The sequence below is a fragment of the Gobio gobio genome (assembly GCF_949357685.1).
Source record: "Gobio gobio genome assembly, chromosome: 10".
In the NCBI taxonomy this organism is placed as follows: domain Eukaryota; kingdom Metazoa; phylum Chordata; class Actinopteri; order Cypriniformes; family Gobionidae; genus Gobio; species Gobio gobio.
The window spans coordinates 35,742,199-35,762,255 of record NC_137116.1 but is presented as its reverse complement, the minus strand read 5'-3'; the positions used below and the strand labels follow the sequence as shown (position 1 = coordinate 35,762,255).

The 20,057-nt window shown below is 37.2% G+C and overlaps 1 protein-coding gene across 1 annotated transcript; it reads left to right on the top strand.

Moving 5' to 3' along the window:
- The first annotated feature begins 3,856 nt into the window (after nt 1–3,856).
- Nucleotides 3,857–9,710, top strand: selenop (selenoprotein P). The gene is made up of 5 exons (XM_079827326.1): nt 3,857–4,127; nt 5,395–5,622; nt 5,738–5,947; nt 6,043–6,160; nt 8,082–9,710. The coding sequence occupies exons 2-5, from the start codon at nt 5,420–5,422 to the stop codon at nt 8,397–8,399; spliced, it is 849 nt and encodes a 282-aa protein (XP_079683452.1). The 5' UTR covers nt 3,857–4,127; nt 5,395–5,419; the 3' UTR covers nt 8,400–9,710.
- The last annotated feature ends 10,347 nt before the right edge of the window (nt 9,711–20,057 follow it).

Genomic DNA, 20,057 nt, shown 5'->3' with positions numbered 1-20,057 from the left:
CATCTAAGGAGTCATGTCACTGTAAAATTGTCCAAGTATTGATTTTAGAGTGGGAGGAAATCCCCCTAAATTGGACATAATGCATCACTAGCTATATTTCATCTACAATTCATACTATTACTGTGACTATTGTTTTTGAAAATACTTCATCTGCAATAACTTTGGTTGTAACTAAATGTGTTTGTGTTATCAGAATGTAATTTGCTGTTACATCACAAAGTAATCTGATTACATAATGTATGTTACTTAATATGTTACCCCCAACACTGCTCATTTCAGATGAGTTTGAAAACACCTGATCGCAATTTTTTTCCCACACCCTGAAAACATCAATAGATCAATGTAAATTTCTCAGAGAGGAGAGCTACAATAGAAATTTGTTTCGTTTTTTTATCAGCTTATAAGGGTACTCTATCAACAAACTACTGGAGGCGAGCGTGAGCATTTTCTACATAGTCTGAGTTGTGTTTTTCCACAGAGTTCACCAGATCTTTGATGGAATCACATCCTCATGTTCTGATACCAAATACATTTGATATCCGCCTGCTGGTCGAACAGGAACACTCAATTGCGTTTGCTTTAATTGAAGCTGTATTATATGTTTTGTATTTCATAGTTCATTCACATGATTTAATATCATCTTATTCATTTGGTTTGTTAAATACACACAGTATTACTGTGTTATTATGTTTATTACAGTATCTCTTCAGTTAAAATCTGCTTCCCGATACACATCCAGACACAAGATTTATATACTTGGATATACAATATGTTGGCAAAATGACTGACTCAGAAATGTTGTCATTCCACAACATTCGGAGATCAATGATGAGGCAAACCGCAAAATAAAAATTTCTTACTTTGATTCCATGTTTTCCAATCAGGAACTCCATACGTATAATCTCCAAACTTCTTCCTTGCCATCATCATCATCATCATTTTTTTTTTTTTTTTTACTTTTCCACAAACCCAAAAAAATGTGTTAGCCTATTTTTAATCAGCCAGCAATAGCCTTACAAATAGCACTGGAGCCCTCTATTGATTATATCTATTATTAGAACCAATTACAGCAATTAAGCATAAAAATCAAAGACCAGAATCGAAGCTATAATAATCTTCATCAATCCAACAGAGCCAATCAACCCTGCGACGTCACAGATTGTAGAACTGCAAGATGTTGGCGCCCTTGCTACAAACATTTTAACAAAACATTATGGTAATACTTTATAATGTGTAATAAAGCATTTACAAATCATTTGCAGGTTACACTTTATTTTACAGTGTCATTGTTACACGTTACATGCAGTTACTATAGTAATAACAATATATTATGCATAATTACATGCAACTAACCCTAAACCAAACCAAACCAAATACTAATCCTAACCCATGTATATTAATCTTACTCAATTTAATATTACTCAGCACTTAAATGTATAATTACAGTATAACAAAGACACCTTAAAATAAAGTGTAAACCATTTACAAATAGTTAATTAATAGTTTATAAACTGTAGTTAATACATTAATAGTCTATATACAAATAGTGATTTCTTCATTCATTGTTACTGTAATTAACAAAGTGTTGTTTAATTAACTCATATGTAAAGAGTTAAATAATGCTTTGTTAACAATGCATTAACAGTAAATATTTCTCACTTTAGATTAGGTCACGGAAAATGAGAAAATTACATTATTTAAGTGCTTTAAACCAACCTTTATTAGACATTAATTGCATTATTATTAAGATCATTAAAATGTTTACAAATACATTAGGCCTATCCACTAAACATAACCACTTATAAATAAATAAATAAATACATAAATTACATACAAATACTAATAAGATCATGTTGTTAAAATATATCGGTACGGATTAGGTTTATGGGAAAGCTACTCATTATTTCTGAAAGTCCCTAAAAACATGGAAACCCAAGGTGTGTGTGTGTGTGTGTGTGTGTGTGTGTGTGTGTGTGTGTGTGTGTGTGTGTGTGTGTGTGTGTGTGTGTGTGTGCGTGTGCGTGCTTAATGTATTTGAAAAACATTTTATGGAACACTATGAATGCAATTACTGTCTAATAAAGGTTGGTTTAAAGCACTTAATTAATGTAGTTTTCCCATTTTCTGGGACCTAATCTAAAGTGAGATCTATTTACTGTTAATAAGTTGTTAACAAAGCATTATCTAACTCTTTACATATGAGCTAATTAAACAATAATAATGTGTTAATTACAGTAACAAAACGAATGAAGAACTTGCTATTTGTATATAGACTATTAATGTATTAACTATATTTATAAACTATGAATTAACTATTTTGCTAATTATTTGTAAGTACTTTATTACACTATACTTATCATACTTAAGTGTTACCAACATCGTTTTTTAAATGGTTATATGTATTTTTGTTGTATAATTTTGGATTACAGTGGAAATCCATTTAATAGTGTTAACTTGACTGACTGCTTCATTTCCACTTTAAAATATGAACCAAGCACACAGTCTGAATATGATTAACCATTGCCGGTTTTCATAGTTAAACATTAGGCTAACCTAAAAATGATTGCCATAAGTTTAGAAAAATACCAAAAATCAAATAGATCAGACAATTTCTGAAGAGGCTATTCATTTAATGTTAAGTGGTTGCACTATCCATTGATTTGGTTTATTCCTATCATAGGTGTAATTTGTGAGTGGGACATGTCCCCACCACTTTTTGGCAGGTTCGATATTGTCCCCACCACCTTTTTGAAACATCTTGCTGCACGGATATACCTAAAGCAAATGAAACATATCCAGTTGACGTTCGATTGTGTTAAATAAGAGGTGATCTGGCGCTGAAGTGTTGTGTTTGAAACGTTGCCAAAGTAATCAGTTGCGTAACGTTCTCTTTTGGTTTGCACGCAGTCGCCACACAGACGAGCGCTTCAATCTTTTGAAATTGATTTCTGGATGTCATAATGTTATTTTTATATTATCCATATCTAATATAGCATTGTATTAGCATCCCCTCAACCCACACGCACGCTCCTCTCCCATCCACTTTTTTAACAAAGTTACGCCACTGTTCTTTATTAACAATAGAACGTACTGTATTTTTGTCTGAGAATCAGTTAATCTTAATAAATGATGACATAATACTTTCTTCAAGTTAACTTTTAACAGTCAGTAATCAGTAAATCTGTGTTAACTGCATCTAAAGTGCATCTCTAGGAGGTCAAACTGTCCTTCAAATCATGAGATCTGATAATGACGATTAACTAAATGAAATGATATAGATTATAAACCAATCCAGATACAAAGACAATGTCAACCTGAGACTTTCTTTGAATGTTTGAAACAGATTTTGAATTTGAATGTAAGTTTTTCCAAGGAAATGTGTTTTACCATTGTTCCTCCTGTCTTACGGAATTTCTGCTGCATGTTTATCAAAGCTCAGCAAAGAGATGGGAAGTTTCAAAGTTTTATCTCAGCAGGAAAAGTGCTGACACTAACCCAGCTGTGCACTGCTGCACAAACAAAAATGACAGGATGTTAAGAGAACCACGCATATGAACATTGAACATTGATTCTCTCCAAATGAATGCTTTAATAACCATGTCGTCCACAGTCCTCTGATACTTAATTGGTTGTCATTTCTTTTCAGTGTTGCACCCAGCCCCCCTCCTTCAGGCCTTGGGGGAAAACAGAAGTCTGGAATGCAGTGTTCTTTAACTCTTTCCTATCTGGACATTTTTAGCAAAAACAGAAGTTAACTTTGCTATCATGCGTTTTTTCTTCTTCTTTTCACAACAGAGACATGAAAAAGTTAGAAAAAAAAAAAAAAAAAAAAAAAAGACTTAACAAAATAACTAACGCACTTAGACTGTTTTTTTTCCAGCTCAAAGTTCTGGCTTGTTCCTTCAAACACATTATGGAGGTTACAGATATACTGCTGATGCGTGTGAACCGTGGGATGAATACGTGAGCTATTAAAGTTTTCGAAACAGGGAAAGAGTGACCTTTGCCCCGCTTTTAGTCAGGAAAAACAAGAGGAGTATAAATAGGAGGAGCCGTGTGGGAGAGGGTTGTTTTTGTCTAGAACCAGCTCAGAAAGTATCGCTGCTGAAGACACTCAAGTAAAACCAGTAAGTGTGCACTCCTCAGTTAGGAGATCTTTTTGTTCTTTTTAGTTCTTTTGTAAAACAATGTCTTTGAATTACTTATGCAATTTTTTAACTATTCAAATATGCTTAAAAATTAGATGCTTGAGGTTTTAGTTATATATTTATTAATGCATTATTTGCGCACCAGTTTGTGCACGTTAGTTTGGCTCTGACATCTACATGTTATACATTTGCAATGTCTTCCAATAGCATCTGGATGGACTATGAACCTTGCCCCAAACTCGGGGCATAGGGATAGTTCACCCAAAAATGTAAATTCTGTCCTCATTTACTCACCCTCAAGTTGTTACAAACCTGTACATTTATTTCTTCTGTTGAACACAAAAGAAGATATTTTGAAGAATATGTGTAACCGAACAATTGATGAGCCCCACTGAGGTCCATAGTATGGAGAAAAAAAAAATACTATGGAAGTCAATGGGGCCATCAACTGTTTGGTTATCAACATTCTTCAAAATATCTTCTTCTGTGTTCAACAGAAGAAAGAAATGCATACAGGTTTGTAACAACTTGAGGGTGAGTAAATGAGGACAGAATTACATTTTTTGGGTAATATACATGAATAGTATATGACTAATATATGAGAGAATTCTTAATTAAAAGAATAATTATGATTGGATATGAAATTGCTGAGTGTGCAGTAATTTTAATATGTGTGGACCAAAAGAGACTATAAGAAAAATTCTCAGTATATTATACATTATTTATCAGTATATTTATTTTATATTTTATATAGCTTTAACATTTTAATATAATAAATAAAATAAATAATAAAATATACATTAATACAAATATATACTAATGTGTTATTGTATATTATATGTGACCCTGGACCACAAAACCAGTCATAAGTTGCACAGTATATAGCAATAGCCAACAATACATTGTATGTGTCAAAGATATAGATTTTTCTTTTATGCCAAAAATCATTAGAATATTAAGCAAAGATCATGTTTCATGAAGATATTTTTTAAATTTCCTACCATAAATATATATAAAAATTAAAAAATATTTGTAGTAGTAATATGCATTGCTAAAGACTCCATTTGAACTACTTTAAAGGCAATTTTCTCAATATTTAGATTTTTTTGCACCCTCAGATTCCGGATTTTCAAATATATCCGCATTTTACAGTTCAAACGTCTGCTCTAGGGAACACCAAAATAATCGTATTTTTCTTTTTCTTTTTTATAAATGTGAGGCATAAACTGTTGATTTTTGTGTGTAGGTTAGTGGGCTTGTTGTTTGGAGTCATGTGGAAGGCGCTTAGCCTTACCCTGGCTCTCTGCCTGCTGGTGGGCTGCAGCGCAGAGAGCGAGACGGATGGAGCCCGCTGTAAACTTCCTCCTGTATGGAAGGTTGGAGAGGATGAGCCCATGAAGAACGCTCTTGGGCACGTGACAGTGGTGGCGTACCTACAGGCCAGCTGACTGTTCTGCTTGGAGCAAGCCTCAAAGTGAGTGCAGACGTTTTATTGCAGCGATTATACTCAAAAGGCAAAAGTTTGATGAGAACTTTACACTTTACACAAGGTGTATTTATCTAATCCAACTTGTTGAATGTTCTTCAAGGCTTAATGACTTGCTCCTGAAGTTGGAGAACCAAGGTTACGTAAATATAACCTACATGGTGGTCAACAACCGAGAAGATCGCTCCCAACAACTGCACCACTTGCTCAACGAAAGGCTGTTAAATATCACCCTTTACGCCCAAGACCTCAGCCAGCCGGATGTTTGGCTGACAGTGAATGCTGAGAAGGATGACATTTTGGTCTATGACAGGTTTAGCTCACCACTTATTCAGATTAATTCACCCAATGAACATGATCATCATATATTGCTTTATCAATATGCCACTAAATACCCTTTTCTACCAGGTGTGGTCGACTGACTTACCATCTGTCTCTTCCCTACACCATCCTGAGCCACCCACATGTGGAGGAGGCTATAAGAAATACCTATTGTGATGGTATTTGTGGAGAGTGCAACATAGAGGTAAAACAGCAGTGATTTAACTTTAAATGTGATGACCTCCCCCCATATTAAAGTACACCCCCCCACACACATTACCAGTTTTTTTTTACACTTTTTTTCTATCAAGATCATTTTCACAGATGAACACAACTTTTATAAATTTTGATGCCTAAATGCAATTGCCTGAAGTAAAAAGCTAAAGGTACGCAACGTCACCATCACAAAGCTTCCGACAACTCTCAGTTTTTTTCTCAAAACATTTTCCCAGAATGTTTGAGTTAGACTACTTTATAAGAGCACAATTATATAAGCATAATAAGGTAGTAAAAGCAGACTGAGCTTACCTTTTCGGCATGATGACATTTAAGGTTCCCTCTGTAGTCCCATTTAGCCACTTGTTAGCAATCGACATTTTCAAGACACGTTACAGCTTAAAAAAAAATCATGAGTGAGATAATACTGATGTATTTTATGTCGTAGAATAAAACGTGAAAGTGTCTTGAGTTTGTGTTCACTACAAACCTTATCTCAGTAATTTAACCAAAATACCATACAAAAAGCCCATTGACCTTGGGACGATGGAACCAGAAGTACTAAAATGCTAACTCGCTTCCACGTTTTGGCCTACAAAGTGATGTCAGACCGGCACCACTCTATATCATGGAAGTGATACAATTTCATAGAAGCATAAAAGCATTGAAATGGTATTGATACTGGCATCTGCTCCACGAAGAACCTTTAATATCTATTAAAGGTTCTTTAAGTGGAAAAGGGCTCTTCAGATTATTAAAATGTTCTTCACACTAAGACAAATGGTTCTTTTAAGAACTGTTCACTAAAGGGATCTTTGGGGAACCCCAAAAAAATAACTTTTTCTGAAATTCTGAAAATAAACCTTTATTTTTAATAGTGCATACCGTTATGGATAACAGTTTAAGACCCAGAGACCAGATATGTTGAAGGAAGACCAGGAGTCAGGATGTTCAATCAAATGAAGAACATTTTATTGAAGAATAGTTTGCAGTTTCATCGGTAGAGCCAGCGTCAGAGTCTCACAGGGAGGTCGCAGGCCAGACTCTACCTTACACAAAATTTCCACCCCAGTTATACTAGTTACAAGGGCATTGATTACATCAACACTGACAAAGGGACTAATCCTGATTGGCTACAGAAACATAAAAGTCTAAACATTAGTCACACATGTGATGTGCAAAAGTGGCGTCGTTTAGCCAGGATGCTTGTCGCAAAACCCCCAGATTAGGATAAGGTGTTGGCCTCGGACGTCGTAAACCGACGCTAGGGGGTCTGGGGTGTCAAGACCCCTAATCAGATAGCTCCAGCAGACCTGCACAGAACATGTAGCACACACACACAAGCACTAGGGCATCGCCGCTTATCCAGTGTCAGTGGGGCCTGAACTTTATCAACAGAACACACACTACCAAAACATTGATACCACAATACAAGTACACATACACATGACATTCACTTTATTCTCTAAAGAAATATAATAGGAAAAGAGGTGCCATTCTTTGAACGGGGGGGGGGGGGGGTTGGGGGGTCACTTGGTTCTGCTTCACCCCCCTTTCTCCCCTTGGGGACCCCTAGGGTCAGATAATAGCAGAAGGAAGACACCTGTTGAGAACCTACCTTTGAACCTCCCGTGAACTCCCTTTTCCTGTCAGGGTCCGTTTGGTCAGCCGGAGGTCAGAATTGGCCCTGAGGATAGTTGATTAAAACTACAGCAAACGCAGAATTCAAATCATTTTTAAACTAAATATATCAAAGTATAGAAAGGGAAACATAAATTGATTATTCATGTAATGGAAGTAATAAAAATCATTATTGAGAAGGATATGTGTGTAAGAGAAGAGGCAAGAGTATCAGACCTGACCCTTCAATACAGTATTTTCAATTTGCCATTTTCCTCTGGTCGTTACAGAGTTCACTGCAACTTGAAGAGTGCAAGAAATCCACAGATGTGAATAAACCAGCAGAGGAAGAACAGCATCACGGTCATCATGAACATGGTCATCACGGTCATCATCACGGCAGCGCGGAAAGGCATAGGCATCACCATCATCACCACCACCACCACGGCCAACAACAGGTTGATTTGGGTCAGCAGATCCTGACCCAGATTGACTTTGGTCAGATAGCCGTTGAGCAACCAGTCATGAAACGGCCTTGAGCTAAGCACACTAGGTGAAAAGTCCAGTACAGCTGACAGCAGGGGGCAGATTCTCCTGTCGCCAGCTGATGCTGACACTGACGACAGCTCTTTCACGGGGAGGGCAATGGGCGCGTGGCAGGCCTCTGACACTGTGAGGAGACTCTTCCAGCCTCCTGACACTGACAGGGCCTGAAGGCGGAGGACAACAACATCAGGGAGACCTGACAGTGACGTCCCGCCCCCCCAGCTGAATGAGAGCTGTCGCAATCAACCTGAGCCTGACCAGCAGGGGACGCTAGTTGAGTATGACAACAGAAGTAAACAGGGCCGTTGCCTTTGTTACGAAATTGTCTGCTTATTTATAGCTTCACGTAAACAACATCAGTGAGCCCGGCACTGCTGGTCAGCGCTCTCGATTTATCTACCAACTAGTATTTACACCTCAGCATGTGGCAGCACTGGACCTTTGCATCCCATTCTGAACGATTCGCGTTCTTGTTAAGAAAGCTTAACAATTTAGGAACATCTAAATGACGCACTAGTTTTTGATATTTTTCTGGTTAAATCTGTAATATAACGGAACGAAACGATTTGATTTGAATGGGTCCAGTGTCTGTTTTCTTCTGAGTGTGTGTCAGGTTCATCATGTTAGTGTCTTTTCACCTCTAGATGCTTTATGTGGCGTTTATGAAGGCAGGTGCGGAAACTATGCTCTAGTGGTGCCTGTCTGATGTTAGGCCATACAGAGCAGAGGGCAAAGATCACGTAACATCCTGTAACCTTTGCTATTCCCAATCGAAGCTACTATATGAAGGTCTGGGATATTCAAATCTATTTAGTCATTAATCTGGTATTCAAAATAAAAGTTTTAGTTTTGCTGTGTGGAGATAGAGATAGTAAAGTAGGTGGGGAGATTCCTATCATGAGATTTTCTAACACTGTTGAGATACTTCATTTAAGGGTAATGGACCACTCTATGATCTATGTCTATTTTTTTCTAGTTACTATTGCACAAATGTTGTAAGGGATTGTAAAATGTATTTCATGCTCGGCATTACAAAAAGGTTAATGGATCATAGGGAAATTTACTAAACGTAACTTTTACTACACATGTATTAGAGAGGAGTTTGTATCCAAGGGAGTAACTGGAAGAGGGTTAGGTCATTGTTATCTTGGGAAGGACTGTTTAAAACATTTTACATACTAAATTAAGGTTTTCTGGAAAATCCAGTATCATCTGGAAGACCCGAGAAATTGTATGAAAACAATGTTCGCTATGGTGCCAATGACATATGAATGTGAAAAGCAAGTGAAATGTAAGAGAAAAAAAAAACATGTTACTCAGATAAACTCAAATAAAGTAAAAAAAAAAAAATTCTCTGTTCGTGTATAACTTGATCACTGTACTTTGATTTTTTTACTATGCCTTCTAAATTTTTAATCATATAACCTTGATAAATTAATTTATATTTTTATAATTTATTTTAATTGAATTGATTAATTTTAATTGTATGATTACTTATAAATGCATGTTATTATAAATTATTTTATACAATTAATTATTAAACTTGTATTATTACAATTATTATAAATTTATACAAATTGTGTTATATATATATATATATATAAATATAATTATCATTATTGTTATTATTTAAATATTTTTATAGTCAATATTAAACAATATGTTATTTAATTGTTTTAAAATGAATTTGATATTTTATCAAATGTTTTATTTAGATAAATAAATAATTTAATGTAATTAATGATGTATAAATACATCTATTATTATAAATGAATTTATTATATATAATTATTTGTACATTTATAGATAGATAGACACACACACACACACACACACACACACACACACACACACACACACACACACACACACACACACACACACACACACACACACACACACACACACACACACACACACACACACACACACACACATATATAGGCCTCTATCCTATCTCTAAATATAATATTATAATCTATTACATACTATATATATGTACTATATTAAGTACAAATATAATATTTAAATCATTAATAAATTAATGTATTAATTTAATTTGATTAATAAGCTATAAATACATGTTGTTATAAATGTAATTATATATATATATATATATATATATATATATATATATATATATATATATATATAGTATACAATTATTGGTGTTTTATCATTTAAATACATATTTTATTTATTTTATTAAAATAAATAATTAATTTAAATAAACTATTTCTAAAATATTTGGAATGTAATAATAAATATAGCTGCAAGCAGCAATACCGGGGCCAAGCGCAAAGAAGAAGACAAGACATGCCAAAATGGCTGGCAGTGTCAGATCAACTGGAGCAATGAGCAATTAATCACATTTTAAGATGATTTTAGGCAAAAGGCTGAAAAACGCATTGTAGTCTGAGAGTGTCAGACCAACTGCAACAATTAACAATTATACAGTTTAAGAAGATTAGGCAAAATGGCTGAAATATCATATATTGAGTCACTGATAATGTAAGTTAATGGTTTATCACTTTTGACCAATAGGTGGCACAGACACGAAATTGATGTGGTGTGGTCAGAATAAGGGAACAATGACACATGCAAAGTTTGATGCCAATATGTCAAAGCATTGCAGAGATACAGCCTCAAGAGTAATTTTGGCATAATGGCTCAACTTCGTCGCTGCGGTTTACAAAAACAGTTTCATCTATTGATGCAAAATCCCTAACTTTTTTTTGACACAGTCTGAAGATGATACAATTCGATTTTGGTGGAAATTGGACAAACGGTCTAGGATGAGTTTGAAAAAGTAGGTTTTGATCAAATAAGAACATTGAGGACAGGATGTTTGACCAAATATGGAAAAATTTGTATCTCTGTTCTCGGCATGAGCCAATGACTGTATTATGACCAGTTTCATTAAACTAGGCTAATTTAATCAAAAGTTATTAGCATGTTTGTAAATTTTGTTATAACCTCTGACCACAAGGTGGCACTGCCCCAAAACGTTTTGAGTACCTTCAAAGCATGGTGCGGAAGACATGATTTTTGGACAAACAGTTCAAAAGTTATAAGCAAAAATAGCCATTTTTTGTATCTCCGGACCAGTAGGTGGCGCTGCGCCGAAACGCTGCATGTTGCTTCAGGTCATGCTTGTGATGACATATACCAAGATTGGTTTGAATACGATAAAGCGTTGAGGAGATATAGGCTTATGAGTGTTTTTGCAACCGCTACGCAAAATTTGTGTGCGCGTTTATCGAAAACGATTTGACAAATCAACTTGATTTGCAAGATTTTTTGTCAGCATGGTCTGAAGATGATCTGGTTCAATTTTCGTGCAAATCGGACAAACCGTCTAGGACGAGTTCGTAAAAGTAGGTTTTTTGGAAAATTAAAAATGGCGGGGAAATTATCATGACCGAAAATGACATCATAGGTTGCAATTGAATCGGCATGAGCCAATGACTCTATTATGACCAGTTTCAATATACTAGGCTAATTTAATCAAAAGTTATTAGCATTTTTGTCAAGTTTGTTATATCTTTTGACCACAAGGTGGCACTGCCCTAAAACTTTTTGAGTACCTTCAGGGCATAGCAAGGAAGTCACATACCGAGTTTAGTAACAATATACTAATGCATTTGTAAAATATAGCATTTTTTGACAAAATTCAAAATGGCCGACAGCCAAAATGGCCGATATGGTAAAATTGAATATCAGACGACTCGGCATGCCGTCCTGAATGTAACGAGACAACTTTTATGATTTTTGGACAAACAGTTCAGAAGTTATAAGCAAAAATAGCAATTTTTCGTATCTCCGGACCAGTAGGTGGCGCTGCGCCGAAACGCTGTATGTTGCCTCAAGTCATGCTTGTGATGACATGTACCAAGTTTGGTTTAAATACGATAAAGCGTTGCGGAGATATTGCCTTAAGAGTGTTTTTGCAACCGCTACGTAAAATTTGTTTGCGCGTTTATCGCAAATGATTTGACGAATCAACTTGATTTGCAAGATTTTTTGTCAGCATGGTCTGAAGATGATCTGGATCAATTTTCGTGCAAATCGGATGAACCGTCTAGGACGAGTTCGTAAAAGTAGGTTTTTCGGAAAATTAAAAATGGCGGGAAAATTTTTATGACGGAAAATGACGTCATAGGGTGCAATCGAATCGCCTTGAGCCAAGGAATCAGAGGAAAAAAGAATTTTGTTTCTAGCCCTTATGGTTCAAAAGTTATTAGCATAAACATGAGTCAAATTTTGGACTGATGGTGGCGCTAGAGGGATTGAGTTTGAGACTCCAAATTTGCTACAGGGACATTTCAGACTGTCCTCTATTAGTGTGCCAAATTTCACAACTTTTTACCATACGGTTCTATGGGCTGCCATAGACTTCGTGGCGGAAGAAGAAGAAGAAGATGAATAAATATAGCTGCAAGCAGCAATACCGGGGCCAAGCGCAAAGAAGAAGACAAGACCTGCCAAAATGGCTGGCAGTGTCAGATCAACTGCAGCAATGAGAAATTAATCACGTTTTAAGATTATTTTAGGCAAAAGGCTGAAAAATGCATTGTAGTCTGACAGTGTCAGACCAACTGCAGCAATGAACAATTATACAGTTTAAGAAGATTAGGCAAAATGGCTGAAATATCATATATAGAGTCACTGATAATATAAGTTGATGGTTTATCACTTTTGACCAATAGGTGGCACAGTTACGAAATTGATGTGGTGTGGTCAGAATAAGGGAACAATGACACATGCAAAGTTTGATGCCAATATGTCAAAGCATTGCAGAGATACAGCCTCAAGAGTAATTTTGGCATCATGGCTCAACTTCGTCGCTGCGGTTTACAAAAACGGTTTCATCTATTGATGCAAAATTCCTAACTTTTTGTTGACACAGTCTGAAGATGATACGATTCGATTTTGGTGGAAATTGGACAAACGGTCTAGGAGGAGTTTGAAAAAGTAGGTTTTGATCAAATAAGAACATTGAGGACAGGATGTTTGACCAAATATGGCAAAATTAGTATCTATGTTCTCGGCATGAGCCAATGACTGTATTATGACCAGTTTCATTAAACTAGGCTAATTTAATCAAAAGTTATTAGCATGTTTGTAAATTTTGTTATAACCTCTGACCACAAGGTGGCACTGCCCCAAAACTTTTTGAGTACCTTCAAAGCATGGTGTGGAAGACATGAATTTTGGACAAACAGGTCATAAGTTATAAGCAAAAATAGCCATTTTTTGTATCTCCGGACCAGTAGGTGGCGCTGCGCCGAAACGCTGCATGTTGCTTCAGGTCATGCTTGTGATGACATATACCAAGATTGGTTTGAATACGATAAAGCGTTGTGGAGATATAGGCTTATGAGTGTTTTTGCAACCGCTACGCAAAATTTGTGTGCGCGTTTATCGAAAACGATTTGACAAATCAACTTGATTTGCAAGATTTTTTGTCAGCATGGTCTGAAGATGATCTGGTTCAATTTTCGTGCAAATCGGACAAACCGTCTAGGACGAGTTCGTAAAAGTAGGTTTTTTGGAAGATTAAAAATGGCGGGGAAATTATCATGACCGAAAATGACATCATAGGTTGCAATTGAATCGGCATGAGCCAATGACTCTATTATGACCAGTTTCAATATACTAGGCTAATTTAATCAAAAGTTATTAGCATTTTTGTCAAGTTTGTTATATCTTTTGACCACAAGGTGGCACTGCCCTAAAACTTTTTGAGTACCTTCAGGGCATAGCAAGGAAGTCACATACCGAGTTTAGTAACAATATACTAATGCATTTGTAAAATATAGCATTTTTTGACAAAATTCAAAATGGCCGACAGCCAAAATGGCCGATATGGTAAAATTGAATATCAGACGACTCGGCATGCCGTCCTGAATGTAACGAGACCACTTTTATGATTTTTGGACAAACAGTTCAGAAGTTATAAGCAAAAATTGCAATTTTTCGTATCTCCGGACCAGTAGGTGGCGCTGCGCCGAAACGCTGTATGTTGCCTCCAGTCATGCTTGTGATGACATGTACCAAGTTTGGTTTGAATACGATAAAGCGTTGCGGAGATATTGCCTTAAGAGTGTTTTTGCAACCGCTACGTAAAATTTGTTTGCGCGTTTATCGCAAATGATTTGACGAATCAACTTGATTTGCAAGATTTTTTGTCAGCATGGTCTGAAGATGATCTGGTTCAATTTTCGTGCAAATCGGATGAACCGTCTAGGACGAGTTCGTAAAAGTAGGTTTTTCGGAAAATTAAAAATGGCGGGAAAATTTTTATGACGGAAAATGACGTCATAGGGTGCAATGGAATCGTCTTGAGCCAAGGAATCAGAGGAAAAAAGAATTTTGTTTCTAGCCCTTATGGTTCAAAAGTTATTAGCATAAACATGAGTCAAATTTTGGACTGATGGTGGCGCTAGAGGGATTGAGTTTGAGACTCCAAATTTGCTACGGTGACATTTCAGACTGTCCTCTATTAGTGTGCCAAATTTCACAACTTTTTACCATACGGTTCTATGGGCTGCCATAGACTTCGTGGCGGAAGAAGAAGAAGAAGAAGAAGAAGAAGAAGAAGATGAATAATAATAATAAGAACGGGAACGGTTTCAATAGGTGCCTTCGCACCTTCGGTGCTTGGCCCCTAATAATAATAAGAACGGGAACGGTTTCAATAGGTGCCTTCGCACCTTCGGTGCTTGGCCCCTAATAAATGGAATGAAAACATAACATCAGAACCTGTTGAAATTTGAAGAAGTTAATCTGTTCACACGTGTGTAAAATGTGTCATTCTGAAAAGCACCTACAGAGGGCGCGCGCGCTTTGATTAATCTTTCGTCCACGTTGCTCTCCCTTTGAGAGCCTCTCCAACATTTTTTTCCCAGACCTGGACTCGAGCTGTCTGCAGTGTTTCCTTCTAGACACAGCGAAGTCTCTGTCCATGTGCATGGAACTTTACTGTCTCCTGGCAGAAAACACAGGTAAAGAGAAAGTGAAGGAGAGATTTTCTACAATAACATTACTTACAATATTAATTGCAGCATATAAAACAGCATACAAGCTTCTCAAGACTATGGGTTTCTATTCAGGATCCCACATATAAATATAAAGCAGGCGGTACATCCAAAAGTATAATGCCTACTGTTGCACTGTAATATTCATCAGTGAGGTTTTCATCATTGCTTAGCAAAGAAATCCATGGGTCTTCCTGGATGCAGGGCTTGTAACCACAGCTTTACCTTTGTTTTATTTGCTATGGTGAACATTTGCACTAAATAGATGGCCTCAATTCATTTAGGATAGTAACCCGATCTATCTATTTCATTTTTTTCAAATCAGCGAGTGCGGTCTGGGTTGTGTGGACACTGGACAGGCAATCATTTGACCCTGTATAAGATCAAGAATCACATTTCCTTGTTTCAACAGCTCTCGAGATGCCATGTAAACGCCAACTCCTTTGAGCACATCTCAAACCTCCCGTCTAGAGTACGCAATGCAAAAGGTCAACAAGCAAGCAGAGGCAATAAATGGTCAGGGTGGGTGGCTTTGATAGGCCTAATTGGCCTGAAGATCCAGTGCTGGGGAGAAGAGACTCATGGGCAATTACTTACAATGTCCTGAGAGGCGGACTGTGAGAGTGGGCTACACAGATTCAATCAGCCTCACGCAGTGTTGCTAAGTACGCACCGCTCGCCAAATTGCCTGATTTGCTTTCCCCATCAGCCGAGGTCTTGCTGCTTCTGTATCCACTTAGCGGAGACCGGAGAGCTTCTATCTTGTACTTGCTGGACACCTGCTCTTCCCCTCTTTCCCAGTACATTAAGGCTTCGGTGTGTTGACCTGGCCTTCATAATGCATCAGGCCTTCTCCACAGCATGGCTCTCAATGATGTAGTTAAGCTAGTCTGTCATACACATCACACCAACATCATACTAATGGACCCCTTGTGCTGTAGGTTACGGTTTGTTCCCGTTTTCCATTACAACCCAATGAAATAAGAAGGGAAAAAAAGCTTCCTGTTGTGTTATAAACTGGATATTACCTATGCCTAAGTGAGATGATTCATTTATTCATTTCATAAACATCATGTCCAGACCACAGTAATAATGAAGTATTTTTCATATACTGTAATATTTATATTTTCTGAAGACGTTATTAACAAAGAAATACCTGGAAATTTAAATGCTTTTGAGAAGTAGGAACAGATAATGCAATAATTGGTCTACATTATTTTTTGTTTATGCAGTACCGTTCAAAAGTTTGGGGTCAGTAAGATTTTCTCTAAGTCTCTTATGCTCACCAAAGCGATTACATTTTAAAATAACAGTTTTTTATTTAAATATAATTGGAAATGTCATTTATACCTGTAGTGCAAAGCTGAATTGGACCCCAAACATTCGATATACTATAACTACACAATATACACTATATTGCCAAAAGTTTTGGGACGCCTGCCTTTACATGCCCGTGAACTTTAATGACATCCCATTCTTAATCCGAAGGGTTTAATATGGAGTTGGCCCACCCTTTGCAGCTATAACAGCAAAATATACAAAAAGGAAATGAGATTTACAGCCAGTTATCAACTCAAAACCAAAATGAACACTGCACACAACAGGCAGATCAACAGGCTAGCTAGTAGTAGCAACACACTGTAGCAAACACACAACAGCACGTGCAATTGAACAACAGGAAAGCACAGGTTGAGGCCATGCAGACCATTTTATTGCCTCTTGGTCCCATTAGCACCAATCAGATCTGGAGTTCACTTTGGTAGGATCCAATCCTGTGAATGAAAGGGCGGGACAAAAGAGAGAAAGACAGGACCAGCAAAACAACACATATACACAATTCGTCTCAGGACGTAATATATCGGGTTGAGGTCTGGACTCTGTGCAGGCCAGTCAAGTTCCTCCACACCAAACTCGCTCATCCATGTCTTTATGGACATTGCTTTGTGCACTGGTGCGCAATCATGTTGGAACAGGAAGGTGCCATCCCCAAACTGTTCCCACAAAGTTGGGAGCATGAAATTGTCCAAAATGTCTGGGTATGCTGAAGCATTAAGAGTTCCTTTCACTGGAACTAAGGGGCCAAGCCCAACCCCTGAAAAACAACCCCACACCATAATCCCCTCTCCACCAAACTTTACACTTGGCACAATGCAGTCAGGCGAGTACCGTTCTCCTGGCAATCCCCAAACCCAGACTCGTCCAACGGATTGCCAGACAGAGAAGTGTGATTCGTCACTCCAGAGAACACGTCTCCACTGCTCTAGAGCCCAGTGGCGGTGTGCTCTACACCACTGCATCTGACGCTTTGCATTGTGATTTTACGTGGCCTAGCACTTCGTGCCTGAGTTGATGTTGTTTCCAATTGCTTCCACTTTGTTATTATACCACTAACAGTTGACCGTAGAATATTTAGTATTGAAGAAATTTCACGAATGGACTTATTGCACAGGTGGCAATCTATCACGGTACCACGCTTGAATTCACTGAGCTCCTGAGAGCAACCCATTCTTCAACAATTGTTTGTAGAAGCAGTCTGCATGCCTAGGTACTTGATTTAATACTGTGGCTATGGAAGTGATTGGAACACCTGAATTCAATGATTTGGCAATATATATATATATATATATATATATATATATATATATATATATATATATATATATATATATATATATATATATATATATATATATATATATATATATATATATATATATATATATCCATCATCCGTAAATGGAAGAAGTTTTGAACCACCAGGACTCTTCCTAGAGCCGGCTGCCCAGCCAAACGGAGCGTTCGGGGGAGAAGGGCCTTAGTCAGGGAGGTGACCAAGAACCCGATGGTCACTCTGAGGAGAGAGGAGAACCTTCCAGAAGAACAATCGTCCCTGCAGCACTCCACCAATCAGGCCTGTATGGTAGAGTGGCCAGATGGCACATGACAGCCCGCCTGGAGTTTCCCAAAAGGCACCTGAAGGACTCTCAGACCACAAGAAACAAAATTTGCTGGTCTGATGAAACAAAGATCGAACTCTTTGGCCTGAATGGCAAGCGTCATGTCTGGAGGAAACCACGTACCGCTCATCACCTGGCCAATACCATCCCTACAGTGAAGCATGGTGGTGGCAGCATCATGCTGTGGGGATGTTTTTCAATGGCAGGAACTGGGAGACTAGTCAGGATCGAGGAAAAGATGAATGCAGGAATGTATAGAAACATCCTTGATGAGAAGACTGGGACGAAGGTTTATCTTCTAACAGGACAATGACCCTAAGCCCACAGCCAAGATAATAAAGGAGTGGCTACGGGACAACTCTGTGAATGTCCTTGAGTGGCCCAGCCAGAGCCCAGACTTGAACCCGATTGAACATCTCTGGAGAGATCTGAAAATGGCTGTGCACAGACGGTCCCCATCCAACCTGATGGAGCTTGAGAGGTCCTGCAAAGAAAAATGGAAGAAACTGCCCAAAAATAAGTGTGCCAAGCTTGTGGCATTATACTCAAAAAGACTTGAGGCTGTAGTTGGTGCCAAAGGTGCTTCAACAAAGTATTGAGCAAAGGCTGTGAATACTTTTGTACATGTGATTTTTTTCGGTTTTTATTTTTAATACATTTGCAAAAATTTCAAACAAACTTCTTTCATGTTGTCATTATGTATATATATATATATATATATATACATAATGACATATATATATATATATATATATAGTATTTCCTGATTTAAATTTATTAATACTATTTTTACCCACCTTTTGTCCTGCTGTTCACTACAAAGGTAGTCAGACCATCTTTTCCTCTTCTGTAACAATATTATGGACTATATGTTTAGAACTCATTTTTAAAGGTTTATTGCTATATAAATGTAGACTCTCGGGTGCCTAATGCAAGTCTAACACTTTTTCCTTATATTGCTTGGTGAAAAATGAATTATGTTAACATGCCGGAGGGTTTTTCGTTTGTTGTTCATAATCAATCTTATGTTCAGGGCTATTTCAGTTCATTTTTACCAGTCTGTTCTTACCTTGAGGGAAATGATGCACGAACAGCTGAAACATATTTTCACAGTAACACTCAAACGCACAGTACACACATTCAGCCAGTACAAATGAACAGTCCATATCATTAAATAAAGCACGAAACAACCGACAGCATACGGCTACAGATAATCAAATAGTTTGAAGCTGTCTTTATTAAATTGAAGAAAACAGAACAAAAGCAAGTGCTGCAAATTACGTTCATCTGAGGTATGACAAATTCAACCAATTCCAAAAGCAAACTGTACAAATGTTTCAATAACAAACCTGAATCAAGTTCTTTATAATGTCTCTAATAATGCTCAGCGGTGTGCATTCATAAGGCAAACACATAATTTGATGAAAAATTGGCACAAAACTGCTCCAAAAATATATAGCCACATACAGGACTAAACGTACAGAAGATTAAATGTACTATAGAATGTCTATATATCATGTGCATTTGTCGACTTGCGTGTTCAGACAGACCTATGCATTTGAAGAATTTTGCAAAAGACAGAAATTCATAAGAAAATGCTACATGAGGAGGAAAGAGAGAGGAGCAACATAAGCTAAAATGCACATCGTACACCACATATCATGAGAGCTTAAGACATTTCCAATAAAACATGAACATGCTGGTTTACAGCAAAGGCAGCAGC